The sequence below is a fragment of the Neodiprion virginianus genome, chromosome 7, assembly GCF_021901495.1.
Source record: "Neodiprion virginianus isolate iyNeoVirg1 chromosome 7, iyNeoVirg1.1, whole genome shotgun sequence".
Classification (NCBI taxonomy): domain Eukaryota; kingdom Metazoa; phylum Arthropoda; class Insecta; order Hymenoptera; family Diprionidae; genus Neodiprion; species Neodiprion virginianus.
In genome coordinates this window covers 12,614,297-12,639,029 of record NC_060883.1, presented here as the reverse complement: position 1 = coordinate 12,639,029, position 24,733 = coordinate 12,614,297, and the positions used below count along the sequence as shown (strand labels likewise).

Below are 24,733 nucleotides of genomic sequence, written 5' to 3'. Positions count from 1 at the left end.
TTGAATTTAAAGATGCCTAATTTGTACACCGTACCTGGACAACGTGTGCAGCGTCTCCTTCTTACCAGCATGGACCGTGCGACTACTAAACATGATCAAGAACCAATTTCAAAAACTTGACAAAAAACTGTCGAAGAAGTTTACAATTATTCTACGTTTCATGAACTTTAAGAATATTGTACAAGTTTTTTCACAAAGCTTTTATTTTTCTGCTGTGCTCCACATTAACTATGTATATATACTACCACTACTACTACTACGTTAGTTACGTTGAATGCTGTTGTTGTTTACAGCTCTCTGAAGCATACGATAAATTTTGGAAATTTAAGATATGATGTATCACACACAAAAGTATTTATCAAATCTGTTCTAAAATTTGCGAAATAATATTTTAGAAACGTAAGACATGTATGTATCACAGAAGTTTCAAGGTTTTTGTTGTTGAAAAGAAAAAACGGAAAATAAATGAATTTGTTCTAACAGTTGTGAAATTAAAGAAAAATTTGTCTTACATTTTTTAAACAGAAAATCTGTCCATTCATCAGGTACCAGGTGGGCCGCCATACCCGCCTGATAAACGATCACGTCATTTCGAGAGTTAATATTATCATTACGGCCGCCGTTCGCCGTGTGCATGCTCAACGCCAGCCGGACCGACTGTGGGAAAAAATCGTGAGGTACTCGGGAGATCCACACTCTAAGCACCCGCACATGTGAAAGAACATTTACGTACTCCATGGTTTTTTGCGTTGAAATTTCTGAAAACAAAGCGCATACGCGTTAAATTATTTCTATTTACTCAAGTAAAGTCGAAAATTGTTGTACACTCAAGGAAAAAAAAAACTGTATAAGTGCACTGATTTCAATCATCCACCTTGACAGTTTGAAAGCTCGACTGCTAATGAATTCATCAGACGGCCGGAGCACCCCACTCTTTTTATAGCTTCTTCATATGTTTCAGGTTCACAATTAAACTAATGCCAAATCATTAAGTGATTGACACTTGTCGGTTACGTTTGCAGGATATATTTTTCTCACTCTGTCCTACTGCACTAGTGCGTAGCTCTCGAAATCGTGAACCTGACACCGTGGGCAAAGTGAATCATCCCCGTAACGCTCTCGGTGAACGATATCTACTAAGCCTATCATAGTTCCATGTAAAACTCTAATGATTAGTTCACTCTCACAGCTCTCTCTCGTACATCAGGCGTGCGAAACTTCTTCGCCAAGTTCCAGGAACTGCCTTGCCATCTTCCACGCACGCACGCCCGCACGCACATAAGCAGCGGATTCGATCGAGAAATATCTTGCAATTTTTCGTTTGTTCACGAATCTTTTCGCGAATCTTTGACTGCGTGTGTGTGTGTGTGTGTGTGTGCAGATATTATGATAGTGTTCACCCATTTATAAGGAATCGTGTCAGCGTAGAGCGGTCATTCTAGAGCAAGCTTTGCAACTCTATCTTTGTCAAGTGTGTGCTATTGAAAGAAGAAAAAACAAACATAGATTCCGAAAAGTGCTTAAAATAATGAAAATCATGGAGACAGCGTTCGAGATTTTATCCGAAAAATTTTCTCCGACAGGGATTCAAAAGTGGATTTGATTTGGAACCCGAAATACGAAACTTTTGAATGAAGTTTCACGAAACAACGCCTCAACGATCGGACAGAAGACACGAATTTTGAGCACAATTGGAATCTTGAAATCGTTAACAGCTAAATTTCAACAATCTCGGAAAGTGGGTGACGGATTACAAAGCCGACGGAGAAGCGATCAAGTACGCTGGGAATATTTGGAGACAGCTTTCGAGAGTTGCATTAGAACGGGAGCCGTAAACAATCTGCGGCATAAAGATTCGAGCGGGTTCTTGGAAGATGCAAAACACCTCATCGTTGCAAGTCTAAAGAAGATGCTGCAAAAGGCAGGAAGTTTAAAAGTGAACCGTGTCTTGTTCTGTCGATTAAGTGTAACGGAGAACGCTGAAATTATAGAGGAAATTGAATTTTTCAATACTAAAAATCAAGTCATCCTCCAACCAACGGATATACACGGCTGGTTTGAAGAGAATGTGAAGCAAAAAGTGTTGGCTAAAATGGAGGGTTTCTAAGAAAAACACTCTGGCTGTCCGTTGATCGAAATAATCAATTTGACTGTGAATATTAACAAGTACGTACCATTACGAGATAGTGTGTTCACATACACACCACTATCTAAGGATATTCAAGATAAGAAGGCTGTCGTCACATTCGTAACGGCGACTTATATTGCTTTCTTTAGTCGGTCACCGCAGCCCTATTTCCAGCCAACAACTAGAATTCCAACGAAGTTAGCTCTTACCCACATTTCAGCTCAGTATTACCGTACTACAGTACGATGGTTTGAATTTTCCAATGTCTTTAAATGAAATTCCGAAATTTAAAAACTTAAAGAACTTTCGATTAACGTCTATGGTATAGAATGTACTGAAAAAAAAACAAAAGCACAGTGAAATTGTACCCATTTACTTAAGCCGAAACAAGTCTAATAAACCTGTAATTCATTTTTTACTATTAGAGACTGAAATTGATGATGATATGAAAAGTTATGAAAAGAAAGTAACACATCATCTTGCATGGATTCGAAATTCATCGCGATTGACAAGTTCTCAAATTTTAAAATGTACACATTATATTTGGTTATGTGATGGGTGTCTAACTTACTTTATAGATGAAAGATGCTTGTTGGAACACAGAGTTGATTGCATGAGTGTGAACCAAACCAAAGTTATTTTACAAACAGAAGAGGACAAGATTCTGAAGCTCAAAAATTTGAAGCACAAAGAAACGGTTCCGTTCTGCATTTATGTGGATCTTGAATGTTTACTGCAACCTACTCCTAAAAGTATCGGGTAAAAAAGCCATTTATCAAAAGCATATTCTGTACAGTATAGCTTATTATCTGCATTGTGCGTTTAACGATTTAATTTCCAAATTTAAAGTTGACCATGGAGAAACTTGCATTCAATGGTTTATGAATGAGTAAGTGGAATAAGCACATTCTTTGGAAGTATATTTGAAAACTGTTGAACCTATGGAACCTTTGATGCGTGATCAAATTAACTTATTTGAATCTGCTGAAATATGTCATATTTGTGAAAAAATTTCACGCCCAAAAACGTGAAACACCATGATCACTGTCATTTCACAGGAAAATATCGCGGCGCTGCTCATTCGGGCTGTAATTTGAATCATCAAAATTAAGATGCTATCCCAGTGATAATCCACAATCTATCTGGTTACGATGCGCATTTTCCGATTGGAATATCGGGGACATCATTCGAGGGTACTATTCAGCTTTTACCCATTAATGAAGAGAAGTAAATTTCGTTCGCTAAATACGTCAAGGGAACGGATGAAAGTTTAGACTCCTAAATTCATTCCGCTTTATGCCGAGTAACTTTGAGAAATTGGCATCGTATTTGCATGATAATCAAAAAACAATTACACGCAAATTTTGAAGTACCTTGGATGGATTTCAGTTATTGACCAGAAAAGTTGTTTTTCCGTACGTATACATCGATAACTGGGAGAAGCTCGATAGCAGACGACTACCAACCAAAGATCAATTTTATTCTGAAGTCAGGACATAACAAATGACGATCATGCGCATACCAAGTTTAGTAAACTTTTAACGTTCAAATTTGGAAGAATAGTCAGACTTATATTTACAGACAGACTTTTTTTTACTGGCTAACGTTTTTCAAGATTTTCGACAGAATTGTTGGATGACGTACAGACTGGACCTTTTACATTATTACACAGCGCCTGGCCTATCGTTTGACGCAATGCTAAAGTGTACCGACATTGAACTCGAGCTTCTCACTGATATAGATATGATTATGGTCATCGAACAAGGTATTCGTGGCGGTGTGTCGTAATGCTCGAACAGACACGCACAGACCAACAATAGGTTTATGGGAGAGGCATCCTATCCAGAAGTCGAAGAATCTTATCTCATGTACTTTGATGTTGACAATTTGTACAGTGCTGCTATGAGCTTTGCCCTGCTATGCAGTTCCTTTGAATGGGTATCAGATATCAGACAATGCGACGTTCTTATCGCCTCGGACGAAGCGGAGTTCGGTTACATATTAGAATTAGATTTGGAATATCCTGACGAATGGCATGAAATGCATAACGATTTAACACTGTGTCCGGAGCATTGCGTACCTCCGATTTTGAACAGTAAACAGTCGAAATTGACGACCACGCTACTTTCCAAACAAAACTACGTTATTCATCATCGCATTTTGAAAAAACGTTTGCAATTAGGCTTAAGGTTAGCTAAAATTCACGGAATTCTGAAATTACGGCAACCACCATGGCAAGAAAATTATACAGATTTGAATACCGATTTACGAAAAAAATCCATCAACGAATTCGAAAAAAACTTTTAAAAACTAATGAATAACGCAGTTTTCGGTAAAACGATGGAAAACATTAGGAAGCACAGAGATGTCAGGCTGATCAGGAAATGGGACGGAAGATATGGTGCTAGAGCTACTATTGCCGAACCAAATTTCCATAGCTGCACGGTTTTCAAGAAAGACTTGATAATAATTGAATTATGTGAAACGAGAATCAAATTAAATAAGTCATTGTATGCAGGCTTCTCCATTCTAGATCTTTCGAAAACCTATATTTGCGATTTTCGCTATAATTATGTTGAAACGAAATTTGGAAACCATGCGAAACTAATGTACACCGATACAGATAGTTTAATTAATCAATTCATTGTCCCTGACATATACTAGTGTATGAAAGAGGACTTGTACAAATTCGACACATCTGATTATCCACACGATAACGTCTATGGAATGCCTTCAGTAAATAATACAGTCCTCGGCCTAATAAAAGACTAGAATAATGGAAAGATAATGTTAGAATTTGTTGGATTAAGAGCTAAATTACATTCATTTCGAGTGTTAGGAGATAAGAAAGATCAAAAACGGGCGAAGGGTGTAAAAAAATCAGCATTGAAAACAATAACTTCTAACAATTACAAGGAATGTGCTTTACAACATAAAAATGTAATAAAAAATTACAATTTGATATCGAGTCAAAAACATGAAGTTCATTCTGCGGAACAAAAGAATCCTAGCACGGAGCTGGAATGACGATAAGCGAATCGTATTCCACGTCACGACCGACAAGCTGCCGTGGGGCTATAGACCATATGAATAAACTGGACCTCAAGTTATGAAATATGCTTCAGGTTTATAATTAGTACATCGTAGCGTATAGGGTATGATTTGAAATTTAAGAGTGATGTATATAATAGATGTATAGCGTAAGGTAACAAAGTATACTCAATATACAGAGTGTAAAATAAAGACATATTCATTGCAAAAAAATTTAATTTATTCAATTTATAATGTTACATGTTAGATTCATTTATTCAAATGTTGTGTGTACAGTCAAAACCTAACCATTTTACACATAATTTTTTCCCACGCTTCTTGAGAACCTTCACCTGTTATGGGCTGGGTTGGCTGATGACCAAACCACTCCATAAGTATAACGCTTAGTTCAGACTAATTTTTCCGGATATAAATTATTGGAATTTTGACACCGTTTCCCTCTTAATTGAACTGGCTTTGATATAAAAATGGTCACTTACCTTTTGTTCTTAACTGTTGATTCGGGCTCTGTGGGGCCGCTCTGCGTGCTCGGCGAGGACTGGATACGGTATTAATTGACTGATTATTTAGCTTTTATTAGCTTGTAAATTGTGTAACTTTACTTGTGGGGTTTCAAAAGAAGGGATAAATAATTATACTAGATGAATCAATTGAATGAATGCATTAAAGGTAATTGATTGGTTTACTCATGATATGGGTTTTAAAATACAACTATACGTTTATTTAATTTAGGTTTCTGAAGTTGGTTAAATTGGTTTTAGATATGTATAATGGTAGAAGAAAGTTTATATTTAAGTAAAATGACACGGAATTCGCTTAGCGCCTGACGTGATTGGATTCTTTGGTAATAGAAACTGAGAGAAAGATTTCTTGTTAAAGACTAAATGACGACCCTCTGACGACTACTGACGACTGTCCTCTTTTAAAAGATTTGCGTGGTTTTGTCTAAACTACTTCCTGATTGGTTACCAGTATCCTTAAGGGATGCTGGACCAATCAGGAGGTCCTGATAAAATTTTGAGTTTTTTCATTTGTCAAGACTACCCCCGCCCATCGGGTACGGCGTAGCATGAGAATTTATCATGAACTATCCCGCCTTTTCCACACACGCGGGTAGGAACTTCCATGCTGTGTTTTGTATATGTATAATAAATATATCCTTACTTTATGTTCGCGCCAATACTGCCCAAACAGACACTTGAGATAGACCCATACCGATCTATCCGTTGCACGTGTTCAGGCCATTTGCTCCCTCTTAGGGAGTTTGTATATACGAGTCTGTTTGGGTAAGGATTGTGCCGAAGAATTATCTAAACAGTAAGGTTTTTGATAGCTTAGGGTGTTTATTTCCCGAAGTAGTAGTAAGGTGATAAAGAGAGCCGTATGCATGCAATACATACGGAGACGCAAAATAAAAAATAAAAAATATAAAATATAAATGTATTCAATGATGAATTGGAAGGTAATAAAAAATAAAACTAGTGGGTAGGGGCAGAAGACATCGAGGATGTGACACACCACAAGATAGATGTCCGGATGGTCAACCTTGAGGAGCTCCTGTTCGTAGAAACCGCCAGCGATGAATTGATTTCGATAATCCTTGAGCTTGTACCTCACAGGATGGGTATTGTCTACTTGGCGTATCGTGAATATCTCCGTAGTTCAATTGAGAGTGTAACCTTTCTCGAAAACGTTTTTGAATTTGCTGATTCGAACTTTGTCGCCAGTTTTGAACTCTACCGATTTGGTAGGTATTGCTCGAAGCCCTCCGTACGCCTGACGTAATAATTGTTTTTCGTTCGCAACGGTGACATCCGATGATTTCATTTGTATGGTTCGGTGCTTTATGTTGTCAGCCGATAGCAAATCAGATAAGATGTCCAGCCACTTGTAGCTTTCTTGCATACTGAACCATTTCCATATTATACTTTTCAGCGTATGATTAAGGCGTTTACAGATGGATGCATTCAAATTACTGTACGTGGAGGAAAGTTTGATTCCATAGCGTGTCATAAGAGATTCAAATTAAGAGATCGAAAATTCCGTTCCTCTGTCGACGTGTAATTTTTTCGGTACCGTCCTTGAACTAGCACAGATTCCATTGCCTTCGTAACATCATCTCCAGACTTGCTCTTTATCGGTACAGCCCAGGCATACTTCGAAAAAATATTAATGACTGTGAACATAAACATGTAGCCTTTGTTTTGTCCAGCGTACGACATCGTATCAACAAGATCTGCCTGCCAGGTCGTGTCGATGCCGCGCACATCTACACGTCGACGCGGGTAATTCCAGCGTGTAGGCTTATGGATTTCCGTCACTAGCGCTAGTTTTTCCTCGTTCATATTCCAATGATCTTAGTCTTGCGTCCAATTTAAAAATGATTTCGGCGTTTTGAATCGACAGGACTCCGCCTGCTCTCAAATCTTCGTAGAAGGTATCCAAGGCTATACTCGTGGTGATCTCCAAAGCTTCGATCATTTGATCGCGGTAGTTCATTTTGTTTCAGCAGCAATTTGACTTTTTGTCATAAGATTTTTAAAGTTACAGCATTGTTCGCCTCTGCAGGATCTGCGGATTCTGTATATCGTAATGCACGTCCGCTGTTATTTGAAACCCAACACCTGGAAGACCGCGAGTGCTCGCAACTGTGTTTTTATTTAGCTGACGTCCAAACACGTCGACGCTTATCTCGTGAATGATTGCAGAAGTGATGAGAGTTGGCTAATAAATAATTTCGGCTTCTCGTAATTCTTCAAGAATCGACATAATTTCTTTGTTTTGACTTGTATTCCCAGCTGCTTGAGATACCATGAACAAACGGAGAAGCTCCACCAACTCGGTAGCGTCGTCCCAGAAAATATAATCAATCTCAAACCTTGTCGAGTAACCCAAGCCTGAGGTAGCAAAACATCTTTGCCCGTACGCTTCGACATCTGCGATGATGGGGATACGCCTTTGCCTAATGTAAAAATATTGAGCAGTTCTGCGATTAGATACTTGAATTTGGCGCTCTGAGTGTTCGGATAGGCTCGGTGGCGCTGTAGTATTTTCTCTGAGCATTTGTTGCGGAAAGGATATTTCTGTAGTTCTCATTGTCAAGTGGGTAACGTCAGTGTCGTTGGGCATCTTTTTAATCAACAGCTCTAGCAGTTTCTGAATTTTCGGACAGAGTGTACCGCCTATGCGGACGGCATCGCGCTCGAAGCTTATCGGTGAGTCACCAACCATCAGCCCGGCAGTAGAAAGACTCCGTACCCCGTACACCGTATCCAACTCATGCTTTGTTTATCGTTAAGCATCTCAAGATATTCATTTTCTGACCTTGCCGACGACTCTGCGATTATAGTTTGATCCCCTTCCTCTGCAGTTGCGAAAGAATCTTGTGTTTATGATTCTATTTCGTTCTTCGGATCATCCTTCGTTTCAGTTTTGATTTTGTCCTTTGCCTCTTCCTTGATAGGTTTCGTGCCTCGAGAAACATTAAATAACTTTCGCAGCGGGGTTACCACAGGTTTGAAGACATCCTTCATTGTTTCCTGCAGCGAATCTTTTCCCGTCCTGAGGATTCTATGCTCACGATGAATTGCATTACTCGCTTGAACAATATGACGCAAGACTTCTCTTTCCTCACGAATTTCCTGCACGTCGATACAACTAGCTTTGGAAAGCTACTGTTTTGTTTCCTTCGATGATCGTGCATTTTATTCTCTTGTCATGTTTATGAAATTGTCAAATCCCTTCCCATACCGACCATTACCGATCTCTCTATTCTTGTCGATCACCACGAACCCATATTTTTCACCGTTACAGCATACCATCCACAAGTTTTTGAACTGTGTGTATGACATATCGGTGTTTAGATGATCGTTGTACACATGTCTCAGGTTCCTCTTATCTTGTATGAGTAAGACCAGCAAGTTGGTATTGTCGCGATCAAGATGATTTGGGATTCGAGCGTACGTCTGACAAAGTAAGAAACAGTCTACGTCATGATGTCTGACGTTACAGAAGTACGCGCGTATGTTGTCCTGCCTCTCGCATGCTACGTCATCGAACATCATGGTCGAGTTGGGTTGCGTCTCGTTCGGTGCAATGACATGCTCATGCTCGTTAAAGGGAAAGTACTCATCACCTTCGATCCTTTCGTGCATTTGACTCAGAAACTTGTATGTCGGTTAATTGAGAGATTTTGAGTAAACGTACAGGTTTTCGAACCTCAAACCGTTTGAATACGTCATAAAGCGATCTAGTGGGAAAGGTTTGGTAAATAGCAATGTGAACAAACTCCCGATCGCGTTTCATATTCCCGGTTACCAATACTGCGGTCATGGTACGAAGTTGACGAGAAGACTCATAAGAGGCGATTCCAGTATCAATGCTCTCGGCGCAGCGTGTCAGGAACACGATATAGCGTATTCGAAAAATCTTGAGAACCTTGAAGCTAGAAGCACCGCGGACGAAATATTAGCCCGAAAAGTCAGGAAACGGGTTTTCGCAACGGACGAGAATTTAGGTGAAAAAGCAACCGTTCGGGATGCAGCTAACACGATGAAGATGAAAACAAAGTTAGGCATGAGGTGTCGAAATCCAAAGATCATTTTCTTGGACAAAATCATACGCGCGGCAAAACAGTCTGTGATTCCGAGCCATCACGCGAAAAGAAGCATCAAGTCTGCACTCAAAGGTGCTCGAGAAGCTGTGAAAAAAGCAGGTGGTGAACATAACGTCCGATCACTACGCGCCTTACCGGTACTTTCAAGAAATGGCGGATTTATACCTTTTCTCATACCTCTTTTTGCCGGTCTCAGCCCTACAGGTGCGTTAGCGGGGGGTGTTGTGGATAAAGCGAAGGTTGTGAACGATGCAAGCTCAGCTGAACGAGAATTCGAGAAAAGCAAAAGGCATAACAAATCGATGGAAGCGATCGCATTGGGTAAAGGTCTCTATCTTAGACCATACAAAAAAGCTTCCGGTCTTCGACTTTTAAAAAACTAAGTGAAAAGCTACTACGCCAAGCTTTAACCAACTGGGATTTGCTAAAGTATGCAAAAATCATGAAAACTACATAGATCGTAGGTGTTTTTATGCGCAACGAAATGCGTAAAAACGGACCGCGTAGAAGCGAGGCAGCTGTCGTCAATCTTGACGATAAGGATGGCCCCGGGACACACTGGGTTACATATGAGAAACGTGGTAACGATGTCATTGTTACTCGCACCCCTGGCCCGACGCTCACATGCTAAGGCCGGCTCCGGTAATAGCGCGAACGGACCTACATGGGTAAAAATTACATGCATTCTTATGCAAAATGCGAACAAGCTGATACACTACGCTTACGCCCGCGCAGCCGCTTCGCACATGCCTCTGTGCCGGCCGGCCTCTCTCCATGGTCCGCGCCTGACTATGAGGCAAGGCTGTCAGGCCGATAAACACACACATTCCGGTGACGTTCGACCAGCGAACACCTGCCAAAAACACGGCAGCAACTCTAAGCCTTTATATAACAGCGAAAGAAAAAGAGAATAAAAATCTTTCCTCTTCAGGACTAACTTTTCGTCACAAGTTGTCGCTTTCTTTACCTCGTATTCCTACCCCTCTTACTCCCATCCACCTTCATTTCCCTCCATAAACCCGTCTCTTTCCTCCCTCCTTTCCACCTCTTTTCTATCCCCTCGCCCTTCCCTCCTTTCCTCGGGGTATAACAACGTATATTTTGACAGTTTCGGTCATCTTCAACCTCCTTAAGACTCCGTGAAATATCTCGGTGTTGGTAGCGTTGAGTACAACAATAAAAGATATCAGGATTACGAAATATTCGATTGTGAACATTTGTGTCTGAAATTCATAAGCGATGAGCTACATAGATATGACACGTAATTTAATAATGTCAGTCCAATACTTGCAGACATGGATGATTCGTTTACGTTAACAATATCGGGAACGTCTTTGAATCTCAAAGCGCAATTTCTTTCTCGGATCGAACTTGCTCTAAAAAAAATTCTGCTCGGCCTCGTTGAACTATTAACCTCGAATTCCATTCCCAACGTTGACGTCGGTCACAAAAAAATATACATAGCCGATAAAGTACTCACCATATCTACTGGCAGCCACAAAATTGAGGATATTGAAAAGTATGTTCAGAGCGCGTTAAAAAACACCAACATTGAAATCGGCATAAAGCCCAACAATAATACATTATGCAGCAAAAGTAAATGTAACCGCAACATACATAAATTTTAAACCTGCGGATACTATTTGTCAGCTTCTTGGATTTACACCACGGGCATTGTCAGCTCACCAAACTCACCGTTCGAATGCAGCATCACAACGGGTGCCTACGTCAATGAGCGCAAAGTGCAGAATATTCACAATTTCTTCTCTATCGTTCCGCCGGGACATAAGATCGTAGAAGTGCCGTTACACATTATTTACCTTTCGATCACCGTCAAGACCATAGATCACATAGAGCTTCGGTTTGTCGATTAAGATGGAGACCTGGTTAATTTTCATGGAAAAGTTCTAATTATGAGACTGCACATAAAATCGCAATGAAAGATGGGTATTGTATATAACATAGAATTTAAATTTGAAACTTTTTGTGATTTGTAAAAAATTGACGATGGAGCCAGGAATCGAACCTGGCGTCTAGAGATGCTTGGCCGGAGCCTTACTCCACTAGACCACCTAGCAGCCTTGACTCTGTTGTCTTTAATTTCGCTCATCATCTCTAACCTGTGATCTAAGCTAGGTGGTCCAGTGGAGTAAGGTGCCGGCTAAGCATCTCTAGATGCCAGGTTCAATTCCTGGCTCCATCATCAATTTTTCGAAATCACCAAAATTTTAGAATTTACATTTTATAGCATTTTTTTTCTCGCGAATATTGATATGTGTATGTTTATATCATTAATAGACGGCCTTGTCCGTCTTACGTTGTTTTCGTCAATAATTGAAATATGGTTGTAAACATGTCACCTACACACTAATATTCTATAATTGTGCTCTGAAGAGACGAATTTCTTAACACATTGTATATAACAGATTACCCAAGAAGAGTTATATTAGTAAGTCAGCATGTCCGGATCAAGTCAGTCATCGATCTATTCTCGAACCGCGAACACGTCGAAACGTGGAGTTCCTGAAAGCTCTGGGTCTCAAACTGACACCTTTTGGAAATGGAATTGCCGACAAATAAAACTGCGATCCTGCTGTTTCGTTGTCTGCTACGTACCATGGAGGATCTCAAGCATTCAAACGCCTGTCGTCTTCAACAAATCAATTGCACACCAAGAAACACATGTACATGAAACAAAATGTACGCATCGTCAACTTTTAACAACAGCAATGAGATTCGAATCACTGTTTAGCATGAGGATTTATGCACACTACCGAGCATGAGTTTGCTGCATATCTCTGGAAAATTGGTCAAATCGGACGGCACTGCAGCAGCGATCACAACCCTAGTCAATAACGCCATCTTCCATTTGTTCGAAGATGTACGGTACGAACTAAACACTGTAAAGATCGATAGATGCAAAAACGTTGGTCTCACCAACCTGCTGAAGGGTTTCGCTTCGCTCAACCCTGGTCAGAGTTAGCTCATGAAATATGTTGGATGGCTTTCAAGCCACCTATTACGCCAAAGAATCCGAACCTTTGTTGACGAAGAGCGAATTTCTACAGTACGAACCTTTGATTTCCATCGACTGTTTGATACAAAACGAGGCTCTGAAATCCGGACCAGTAGATATTCGTATCGAATTTGCGGCTGAAAACAACTTTCCTACTGGTACATCTGCCTACTGCTTGATTTTACATGATCGTATAATTGAATATAATCCGCTGACTGGTGGGATGAGGAAATCGGTATAAAAACCTTGAAGTTTGTGACGGTTGATTCATCATTTTTCACGATCGAGTTCATAGCCGACGTGAAAGAATTCAGGAGAACAGGTCCCGGTCTTACACTAAGTGAGTTGGCAGTTGTGTCATTCGACGAAGATACCAACCCGTCAATTTTTCTCTTCGAACCTCCGTACGATTGAAATTCTTCACTCACTTCATTATAAAGCGACAATTTATGGCTGTCACGGAATTATCACGGGCTATCCTGGGAAGGTGGCGATTCATCTTTTGAGAAGCTTGAATTCACCATCGAATACGTGTCGCTGCGTGATGCTTCAACATTTTACATAAAAGGTTTGGAGGAGAAAATTTGGCTGCAGAAAATTCAGAGTGAAAAAGTTCAAGTGTTGATTTGATGGATTTGGGTCGTCCGTTGTTGCAGAAATTGAATAAAATTTCAGAAACTAATTCGAACTGTGCGCATCATGCTATATTTTATCCAAATTGTGTAGCTCAAAACGTATTGTCACTGCGAAATGCTCTGTTGAAACACAAAAGCCAATCGGTGTCTACTCGAACAGTTCTTCATTCTCATTGTCTAAAGCATGGGTACGATACCGTTGAGTTAGAAATATGTAGTCACACTTATATATCAATATTACGAATTCTATATAAGACTGTTATCTTAAATTTTTCCAATCAAATATTTTTCGACATCAATATCAACCGTTAAATCAGAACCTCTGTCCTGCTAGTTAAGAGTTTATCTCAGAAACTTTCAGTATTCAACGTCGCACCGAAATCCTTTGACCGCGGGCCGCTTAACGTCAAGTCAGCACTCGTCGGACGATTCCGAGAATTGTTTAGCGACCTATATTTCGTTCAGGGTCGTTGCATGAGCTTCCCAACGTTGTACCTCCCCCTTGAAACCTTTCAATCGTCGGAGAATCTGCTCAAACCTTCGGGAAGCTCTCCAAACCTGATATGTACGGGGATTCTCCGTCGAACCTCCGAGGATTCACGGTCGATGAACATAGTAACTCAGAGCGCCATTGATCTGGTAAGAGTAAGACCTATGGTAACTGATAGCTAATTTTAAGCACTTCTTACCAACGAAGAACGCACAAGGGATAAAAATTACTGCAATTTCGGGGGTTTTTACCAATGATCATGGTCATTTGGGGGATTGTTTACTGACGATCATGGTCATTGGGAACATTTTTTTACCGACGATCGATTGGTAGAGCACACCTTATCTTACGAGGGGTGGAGGGTAACCTTTGAGGGTTTGTGTCTGGAGAGCTTGCCGGTGAAGAATCTGTTTCTACGCAGAACCGGCCTTGCTATACTACTTCCAATGTTGTTATTCACTCGTTCAGCTATTCTGAAATTCGGATGTTCCATGATTCAGAATGTATATTCACACTCTCAAATAATCTTCCATTCGGCCAACATCTTAATACACATTTCTTCTGTTTTTCTCCGCTAGATTTTCTCATTGTACTTTCGGTATCTTTGATAATAGATTAATTGTATACTTAAATATTCAACTCCGCAATATTAGTTCCTATTCTCTCTTATCTTTGATACGTTTGCGTAGTTGACGGGTTACAAACCTGAAATAGGCCATCATAACATCACGGCTGGGTGTAGATGTGATTATCGATTGCCCCTCGTTGAGATCACAATCATCCATTCCGTAACAGTAAAATAAACATTGAAATAGTATCGTATACTATTTTTCCTATTAAGTTGCGCAAAGTTCGACCACTACAAGTATTTTGAATAATTGAAACGTATGGAACGGTGGCGTTGGGGCGCTGGGACGGGGGGGTTCGCGGGGGCGAAGCCCCCCCGCCCCCAAAAAACAAATTATCGAACTGTTATAAATTTATTAAATTAAGAAAAATCTGATTTATCTATTATTTTTAATGGTTTTTGGTGCCTCGCTATCCGTATTACTTTGTACGTTATTCATAGTTATTCACTCTCACTTTACTTGTTCTTTCTGAAGAGCTGATGCGAAGCGACTGATACTTTGACGTTCGTTGTCCGTATTAAGAAAACGGCAGAATACAAAACACAGAACGCACGTTTTGACAGGTCCATTTCAGACGACAAAGATGTAAACAAACCGGCGCGCTGAGCTGAGAACTGAGTGCCGGTTTGTTTACACCTTTGAAACGTGCGTTCTGTGTTTTGTATTCTGCCGTTTTCTTAATACGGACAATGAACGTCAAAGTTTCGCTCGCACGTGTTAGTGCGAAGAAAGTGCCGCAGAGATGGCGCGCGCGTACATACCTTGGAACCGCTCGTATACTCTTATAGATTCCCGCACGCCCACCACATTCCCGCTTGCTCAGCTACATCCCTATTCGCTCAGTTGCATTCCCGCACGCTCTTGTCAAAGTGTGGGAAAGTGGTACTTTTCGAACGCAAATGCATGCGCAAAATCGAACTTTGCCCACGATAATAGGAAAAAACAATTCAATCAGGATTACTTGTCTATATCATATGTCTTTACTAAATTTTTCAATTTAAGCTGTACTGGTCCCCTTAACGGGCTGCAAGCACAGGGTCTCTACAATACTGCAGACTTTCTTGTATGGGCCGACGCTGTGCGTAAGCCTGTTACATTTCTGCAGTGCAAGCTTTTCACCAATACCTTCAGAGCAGGGCTAGCGGCGTGCACAAAAATGTAGTAGACAATCGCTATTCTTTGCCTACTACAGACAACGGAGCAGTATTCAATAGTTTTTGTTAGCAGATCACTAGGCTGGTAGGGGCGGGATTGGACAGCTGCAAGTCATGATTGTTCATAGGAATGATCGAATAGGAAAACCGTACAAGCGTATATCATAAGGAGTTTACAAAAATTGAACCCATTCCTTTCAATCTCATGCTGATGTATTCGAACAACCTAGTTCACTAATCAGGAGTCTTGCCTTCAAGTAATTAAACCGCCTCAGCCAATAATTATAGATTTGCGAGAAAATGCAACCCTCTCCAACTACATTATTTATAAAAACCCCAATAGAGAGCAAAGCAGAAACGGAACCTGTTTAGATTCAGATAAGAGACTTATTATTATATATTATAGAAACGGAATCATAGTGAATCTTAGAACCTCAAAACTCTAGTAACATCTATATGATTGTTTCAAGTAAACCAAACCGTTTTTGAAACCTTACTCTGAACACTGATGAAAAGAACTTCTTAATAAATATGTATTTAAACTAAGATCTGTTATACAAAATTATATTTCAATCACACATAGTGTCGTTAGCGCGATCTGAAACTACCTCAATCTCGAGAATTGGTAAACTTTAGGACAAGTTCTGAAGAACTGATCAGCAGACCTCATGGATTCGAATATATTATAATACGTAAGTCCGATGAACAACCAAATTACACAGACAATCAGAGCTATCTCGCGATGTTCCTGTCAGAATGCAACAATAATATTCAACTGCTGATTTTGTAGTGAGCCTGTTACAGATCAGACTATTGCACTGGGCATTGGTACGATATAAGATAATAGGCGCGTCGAAGAAGCACTTATCAGTGTGATTTTTAGATACCAATTTCAATCTACTCTTGCTGATGAAGTTGCTGCAGACATTTGCCTATTAGCACTCAAGCTGGGTCCTAGTTTACCTCAGTTCTTGGCACCTACCTAATTGAGATGAAGACATAAAAGAAGAAAAATATCGGGCATAGCCATCTGGGAAGAAGAAAAAATGCCTCACCTAACCTGTGCATCGGTCGTGCTAGTATCTCAATATTTAGTGTAAACTCTACAACGATTGGTTGCATTTTCAATTCTCGTACTTTGGTAAAAAACATTTGATATGTAGAGTTGATTCAAAGAAACACGCAATGCATTATTTAATTCATCATATGGCTATAATCTGATTGAGTAGAAATTGAAATTGGCCACCCTTTCGAGTACATCTGTAGGCGTAAGAATAATAATAGTAATAATGATGATCGTGGTGATGATGGTAGTGATGGTGGTGTTGGTGGTGGTGGTGAAGGTAGTGGCAGTGGTAGCGCTGCTGGTCATAGTCTTCGTCATCATCTTTATTTATTACAATTATGTTTGCAAAGCTACAAGAATAAAGGAGGAAGGGATAGGAATAAGCAGTAGGTTGGCAGTCGTAATAGAAGCATCCGCATTCGCTCGAGGGACTAGAGCAACTGTTGAGAATCTTGTCCGGGTCTAGCCAGACTCGAGCCCAAATCACCGACCAGCAACTCGGCGCACAGTGGTCCGAAAGTAATAACTAATAACTCAAATATTTCTCAATGAAAATTGCTAGTATTACTATACCTATAGTTTTTTGGCTTGCTGGTTTCGAAAATGAATGCAAAAATGCGAAATTCAAAATGGCGGCCCCAAAATGGCGGATGTTTTTCGCGAAAAATGATACCAATTCGCTGAAATTCATACTAGTAATGTTTTTGGGGTCGCTGATTCCAAAAAAAAAAAACAAAAATCCAAAATTCAAAATGGCGGCCATAAAATGGCGGATGTTTTTCGCGAAAAATGATACCAATTCGCTGAAATTCATACTAGTAATGTTTTTGGGGTCGCTGATTCCGAAAAAAAAACAAAAATGCAAAATTCAAAATGGCGGCCCCAAAATGGCGGATGTTTTTCGCGAAAAATGATACCAATTCGCTGAAATTCATACTAGTAATGTTTTTGGGGTCGCTGATTCCGAAAAAAAAAACAAAAATGCAAAATTCAAAATGGCGGCCCCAAAATGGCGGATGTTTTTCGCGAAAAATGATACCAATTCGCTGAAATTCATACTAGTAATGTTTTTGGGGTCGCTGATTCCGAAAAAAAGAACAAAAATGCAAAATTCAAAATGGCGGCCCCAAAATGGCGGATGTTTTTCGCGAAAAATGATACCAATTCGCTGAAATTCATACTGGTAAAGTTTTTGGGGTCGCTGATTCTGAAAAAAAGAACAAAAATGCAAAATTCAAAATGGCGGCCCCAAAATGGCGGATGTTTTTCGCGAAAAATGATACCAATTCGCTGAAATTCATACTAGTAATGTTTTTGGGGTCGCCGATTCCGAAAACGAATGCAAAAATGCGAAATTAAAAATGGTGGACCGAAAATGGCGGGAATATTCCGTGAAAAATGATACAACTTTGTTAAAAGTGATATTTTGTAAATTAATTTCTTTAATTCTTACAGATTTTTTTCTTATAAAACAAAATAACATAATTTTCAAAGATACATACTAATCGCTATCTGAATACTCATCATCGACGTCGTTTTGATGAATGACTTTGTCTGCGTCGCCTTCTTCAAAACTAAACTTTTCATAACTTAGAAGCGCGATCGCTTCAGGAAACAAACTTTTTCCCATTTTGGGATGTGCCTTTCGCAAACTCGAAATAAGCGGGTCTGAAGAAGCTAGAAGTCGGAGAAATATATCTTCAATATTTTTTTCTCTCGAGCATTTTCGTGAGTAACGTTCGCAGTAATTCCGTACGTCTTTATTTCGCGACTCCTGAGCTTTTTCAGAGAGCTGTCCTATTGGAAAAATGGCTAATTCGACAATCCGTGGGCCATGCATAAGTACCTTATGTACAGTTGTGGACATACAATACCATGGGTATAATTCAACGAATCGATCAGCAGTCTCGTTGCAAATATTTTACTTACTTTCAATAATTTATAAATTAGAGTTATTCACTTTCGTGATAATATTCAGTAGTGCGAGTCCAATGAAATTCAAATTGGACACTATGTACATTACATCAGATACATTTGTAACAGTCCTCAGGTATATGTAAACAAAAGAAAAAGTCTGCATCGCCGCGCTACACTAATCCCACGAGGCGGGACACGAGGCTCCGACAGAGTCGACAAAACACTGCTTCAAAGAATGCTTATTTTTGACCAATGGAGCAAAAACGAGCAGGCGATGCCAACGGTTTCACATTCTCTATACTTTTTCACACTAGGAATTGTTGAGATCTCCGCAGGATCTCCGGGGATCATAACTAATTCTCTACAGATAGTAATGCAATTCAATGAAATAGGTTATTTTGCAGCACTCGTATTGCATCATTAATATCATCGCCATAAATTCCGAAACTTGGTTCTTTCACAAAATTTATGTAATTCACTTACCTTGAGGAATAATATCCATTTTGGTTGACTCGATTTTGATGCAAATTGAAAAAACTATAGCCTTTTTTATCCCGCGCTCGAAAGCGTGCACACACCACAGTCCCGCGCGAGTCTTGACAAAGGTCACTTTCGAGGGTTTACCACAGGCCATAGAATGAATATAAACATTTGTCCTTTTGGATTTCAAAGCTCCAATGATATCTATTGACAAATATGTGAAGCTTTACCTCGGATGATAACTTTCGGTTTTGGGGGTTTTGGCCAGGAATTCGGGCTTTCGGACCACTGTGCGGCGTCTGAACGCCGTTACCTGTCTTACATTTTTTCAAGTTGCCCTCAGAGCCTCATTGACAAGTTAGGGACTTGAACCCGAGTCCTCCCGCTCCGTAGACTCAAATGCTAGCACCTGAGACACTACGGTTGGTAGTGGTCCATAATAGTGGAATGTTAAGGGGTCTAGCAACCTCTAATTTTAATGAAATGGATTCTAAAAAGATGCATGAACGTAAGCATAAGAATGCCCTACCTCAAACAGTTGAAGATGCCATTCGACCTATATGACGATCTCAGTTCAGATGAATTGTTAGTGCGGTGTGAAGGAGGTTGCCACCAAGCTACAACCCGTCAACGGTTGTACAATAAGGGACTTACCAACAGTGTACTCCCTTTATGTAGCACGAGTTTGACGAATAAAATAGCATTTGTAAGGAAACTGAGAAACGGGGAGGAGAGCGTATGATGACGAGGGGTTTCCCTCGACTCTCGGTGACCCGTGAACTCCGTAATGGGAACAGGCGGTTTGGGAATGCCAGGTGTACCAATAGTTCGTAGGAGCCTACGAGGGACAAGTCTACGGAGTGGTAATACGATCTCAGCATCTTCCTGAGAAAGAGACGACTGGATAGCGTACACGCACACCAAAAAAGCCAGCCAGATCGTGAGGTAATGCGATCAGGTGCTTTCGCGACCGAAGTGCTACTGTACCTTACTTGCATCTGGGGGTAGCAGAAGCGAGCATGTGCTACGCATGCGTGGCGACGAGTACGCATGCTGAGCGAAGGTGTTGAGTGATGTAGAAGCAAGCTTGGCACTTGTGGCCACTTGCGGTTCGAGCTTCGAATAAAGCAGATATCGAATGATTCCGTCTTCGCAAGTCACCCCGCAATATTCTTTCTTTTCATTAGGCACTATGTGGTTACACGTTTTCCGAAAGTACGGCAGCTACGGGGGCGGCCAGCCTACCAACGGTGGCCCGCCACTCTAACGGCTACGGATGTTCAAGTCCTAACCCGAGATTCGTTCCTCGAAGTGTGAGCCTGTGTGTGTTTGTCACAGACCTGGATACGATAACTATCCGTTATTTCGCGTCTTACGGAATTCCGGAGAAGGTACGTTTGACGAGATGCACATCACTTCCGAGTCACACCTGAGACTCGGTCTGACGGAATTCCCTAACTGTGTTAAGTGTGGAACGATGTAGCGAAAGCCACTTAATTCTGACATCATATGCTGGTTATTCAATCTCGCCAATTACAGAGCACATCATCGTGTGGATCCTTCGTTTCACACGCGTTCAACCTTAATACCTCCTAATCTTCAACTCATACTTGGCGAACGTTGCACTTATGTCCGTAGAGCTAAAGATATTATTATCATTTCAATATTACGGTTGTTGATCTTTAGGAATCTCAGTCGTATATCGGAGGAATCACTTAACTGGATCCCCTCTCTACCTAATAGAGATTTTACACAAAACAATAACGAAAGTGGTTACCCCGTCATTTGGTTGAGAACGCCGAACACAAGTTTGAGCAGCCTACATATCGACAAAATTGCTAGTTATATCATTCTGCATCCTGTTAATGATGAATACGATCAATCGAATTGTAAAAATTGGAAGTCGCTGCTACAGTTTGTGCATGTAAGTCAACCAAGAGTGTTGTGCTACCGCAGACGTCCGAGCTCAGAAAAGCACGGAGAAGGCTCGTCTCTAAGCATCTAGAGTTTCCAAAAAGAAGCCCAAGAGGCTCAATCAGCTGCCGAAGGGGTCATATATGGGCCAGGAATCGCTGGTTCAGGATGAGAAGCAAATACCGCACCGCTACTCGAATAACGGCTTAGCAAAATAAGCACGCGTACTTTCTCTCGCGAATGAATTGAATCTATATTTGTCGACCCAACTGCAAGTAGATCTCAGAAGATTTTCAATCCGATTGACTTTGAAATTGAATACAAGACTTTTAGATACATTATCTACGAAACAGCGTACGATTTTAGTGAGAACTTGATCTGTGCTTTTTTCATTTGTATCAGATACCTTACAGTTTCATTATTAGTATAGAATGTTTAGCCATTGGCTTACCAGACCGCTCGATCATCAAGAAAAGCCTTTTGCAACTCAACCGTGCACTCCCCCATGAAGACACTTTCTCGGTCAGGGCAGTAGTCCCACAGAGTGACCTCGATGCTTCTATCCATTAGATCGTCACCGGGTACTCCAGAAAAATTGAGGGTTGCATTCCAAATTGGGTTCTGAGTAGGTTCAGCAACATCTGTCTTCAGCGAGCTCTGATCGCCACTAAAAAAATCGAGATGTCATTCTACACACAGATTGTCAACCAGAAGTGAATATTTGTCCAATGAAAAAATCTCGAGACAGTGTAATTTTTTTACCACAATTAATCTGAGATTGTGTAAAGAAACCCCGTAAATCAAACCTACCATGCTGGAACTAGACGAAGCTTTGCATATGCTTCAGGAGCAGTTCCGTACCCGGTGTCCTCGCGAGTGCATAATTCGTCTCCAGCCAGCACTGAGACTACAAGCTCTTTGCGTTCGGCCTCGTACCAGACCTGGATCTGAACTCGGCCTGTGACTTGTTTTTCTTTGGCGATTTGTTCCTATAAGAATGGAATGTAAACTATATAAAGTAACTTCAGTTATAGTAATCGGAGTCAGTACTTACGTCTGACAAGTATGGATCTATGAATTCAATTATACAAAGAAAACTAGTACTATAAGGTACGACAAATAATGTAAAGTATTGCAAGTAACGTATTTTATATTCTAATGGCAGGTTGAAACATTTTGGAATTTGGCAAAAATGACAATAGAAGCCTGGTTGTTTTCGTCATCTTATCCTTTTCATATTATCGTTCAACGGATAAATATCCAGTCAGCATAATTCGTTTTTTTTTTGGAACGTTATTTTTGATTATTTTGTACTGGCAATACAAGGTGAGTTGTTAGCTGAAATTTTGTTTTTTCTCTTGAGGTTGACTGAAGCTATATTTCATCTTCGTGAAGTTAAAGTTTCTAATGTAACGATCCAAGACAAAAATACGAAATTTCAAAACTTTGAAATTAATTTGTGAATATTGCGGCTAAAATTAGTATATTTTGCTTAGTTTATCGAATTTTTATAGTTTTCGTCAATTCAGCGTTTCAAAAATTCAAGCCCATAATTCTTTTGTATTTTGAAATATTATTTCATCATGAAATTGTTGTTTCAGAGAAATCTTATATTTTATATTTCACTGATTCTACAGTTTATTATAATAACTCTTAAACTCTTGCCGTACAAATTTTTTTAATCTGGTATTCTATATCACGTATGTATTATGTATTGGGAAAATGACGACTTGTCCAATAAAACATGCAAAAGCGATATAGAAGTATTACGGGGAACGTGATGCTATTCCACAGTACATAATTATGACGGTGATATTGAAAAGATTACTAAGGTGCCTACTTGTTTGACGCAATAAATAAGAAGAAATCAAGATTCATGTAATGGAATAAAATTAATACAGAAAGAAACTATTACATATTGATACATAATTTCGTTAACGTGTGTTTATAATATATATCGTACTTTACGTCACTATACAGTAATAAGTATGTAATATACATACTAGATATATAATTTATATATAATCTAATTTCCTACTTTTCTCTTTTTTTAATACAAAGGTATAGAGCTACAAAGGCGAAGAGTGTTTTTAGGTGGGTTCTTCTTCGGTTGAAAAAAAAAAATGACATGGTCATCTTTCATAGCGTATTGTTTTTCATCCTCTGGACGGGTGAAACGAATAACCACATTTTTATATATGTCTGTACAACAACCTCTATTCCTGATTGTTTCTAAAAAAAAAAAACAGAAAAATTTTAGATCTGAAAATGAAAACGCTTGTGAACAAATCAATGCACAATTCATCTAATAGATGTTCGAATGGAGTCCCGCAATCATAGTAATACGATTGTTTATTTATTTACATTTTTTTTTCTTATAACCGAAGAAGATTCATAGCCGAAGCAAAGCAATCGAAAAACAAAATCAGGCTTGGACTAGCCTTGCGACTGGTTTCAATAGATTACATATGACTTCATACGCGCAATAAATTTTTCATTGTGATATTATGTACGCCTGCAGTATATGTACAGATTAATCGCAATGTAAATGATGCAATTTACTGTGAATGCAAATTTATAACTTTTTTGAGAATAAAGTGCCACCAGTCAACGAAGTAGTCCAAATTTTTGAATGGGCTGGTGAAAGCCGCAACAAATAGGTTTGACTCCAGGGGCAGCTTATCGATCCCAAAGCAACAAGATTACTGATCACTTTTCCTAGTCAAATAGATTCAAGCTTCTTTAGTATCATGTTCTTTTTGTGGAGAAGGAAACAGGGGAGTAAGAGTGAAAATTTACAGTACCAAGTCTGTAGTGAGTATTTGGCCCGTAATGTCTTTACATTCATTAAAAGTTACATAAATTTTGTTTTAGAATTCACAAATTTTATATTGGAATTTATTTTATATCAAAATTGAATAGGGTTTCAGGGAACAGAATTCGTTTGTTTTACAAACACCTAGTTATGGAGTGGAGAACTAGAGTTGGGTTGAATAGTTCCTAAACATATTGGGCCATGAATTCCTCACCGTTCTGTAGAAAATGAGAGACAGGAAACAAATTCTCAATATTTTTTTCAATTCTAGGCTATGTTTCTACCGAAAATTGTTACGTCAGCAAAATATTAGAATGCTACGTAGGCAGAAATTAAATCTGACCACTTCTTTCCAAAATTTTAAATAGAGATAAATGCATAACCAGATCCAAGCATGCCCCTGCGTCCTAATACGTAAGTCTAATTTTCAAAGGCAAATAACTAGTTCGTGCCAGTTGGGTGAGAGTAGCGTATACTGAGCAATAACTTTTATACACTTACATTGTTTTGCATCTGCAATGTCATTTTTTAATTTTTTTTCAGTTCGTTTCGTTTCATTTCTCATCTTTATTTTTCTCTTGTTTAGAGAGACAGACAGAGAGGCAGAGAGATAGTAGGAGTAACAGTTCAATTTACGGAATATTTTAATATTTATTTAAGCATGTATTATTATATATTATATATGAGATTGAATTGAATCGAAGTGTAGTTAAATTGCACAATCAAAGTGAATTAATGTTGTAAGTTAAGTGAAAATTAGAGAAGACAAACGCGCACGAAAATGTGAAATTGAAAATTAAAATAAAGAAAAATACGAATCAAT

The 24,733-nt window shown here is 39.5% G+C and overlaps 1 protein-coding gene across 2 annotated transcripts in view; it reads right to left on the bottom strand.

The window, feature by feature from the left end:
- Positions 1-236: 236 nt before the first annotated feature.
- LOC124309248 (regulating synaptic membrane exocytosis protein 1) overlaps positions 237-24,733 on the bottom strand; it is a 1,429,783-nt gene continuing 1,405,286 nt past the window's right edge. For both annotated transcript variants that reach the window (XM_046772697.1, XM_046772698.1), the window contains exons 16-18: positions 21,906-22,084; positions 21,547-21,762; positions 237-297 (exon numbers count right to left, since the gene is read on the bottom strand). In XM_046772697.1, coding sequence (XP_046628653.1) covers position 297; positions 21,547-21,762; positions 21,906-22,084 — 396 coding nt within the window. In that variant the 3' untranslated portion in view covers positions 237-296. The remainder of the gene's footprint in view (positions 298-21,546; positions 21,763-21,905; positions 22,085-24,733) is intronic.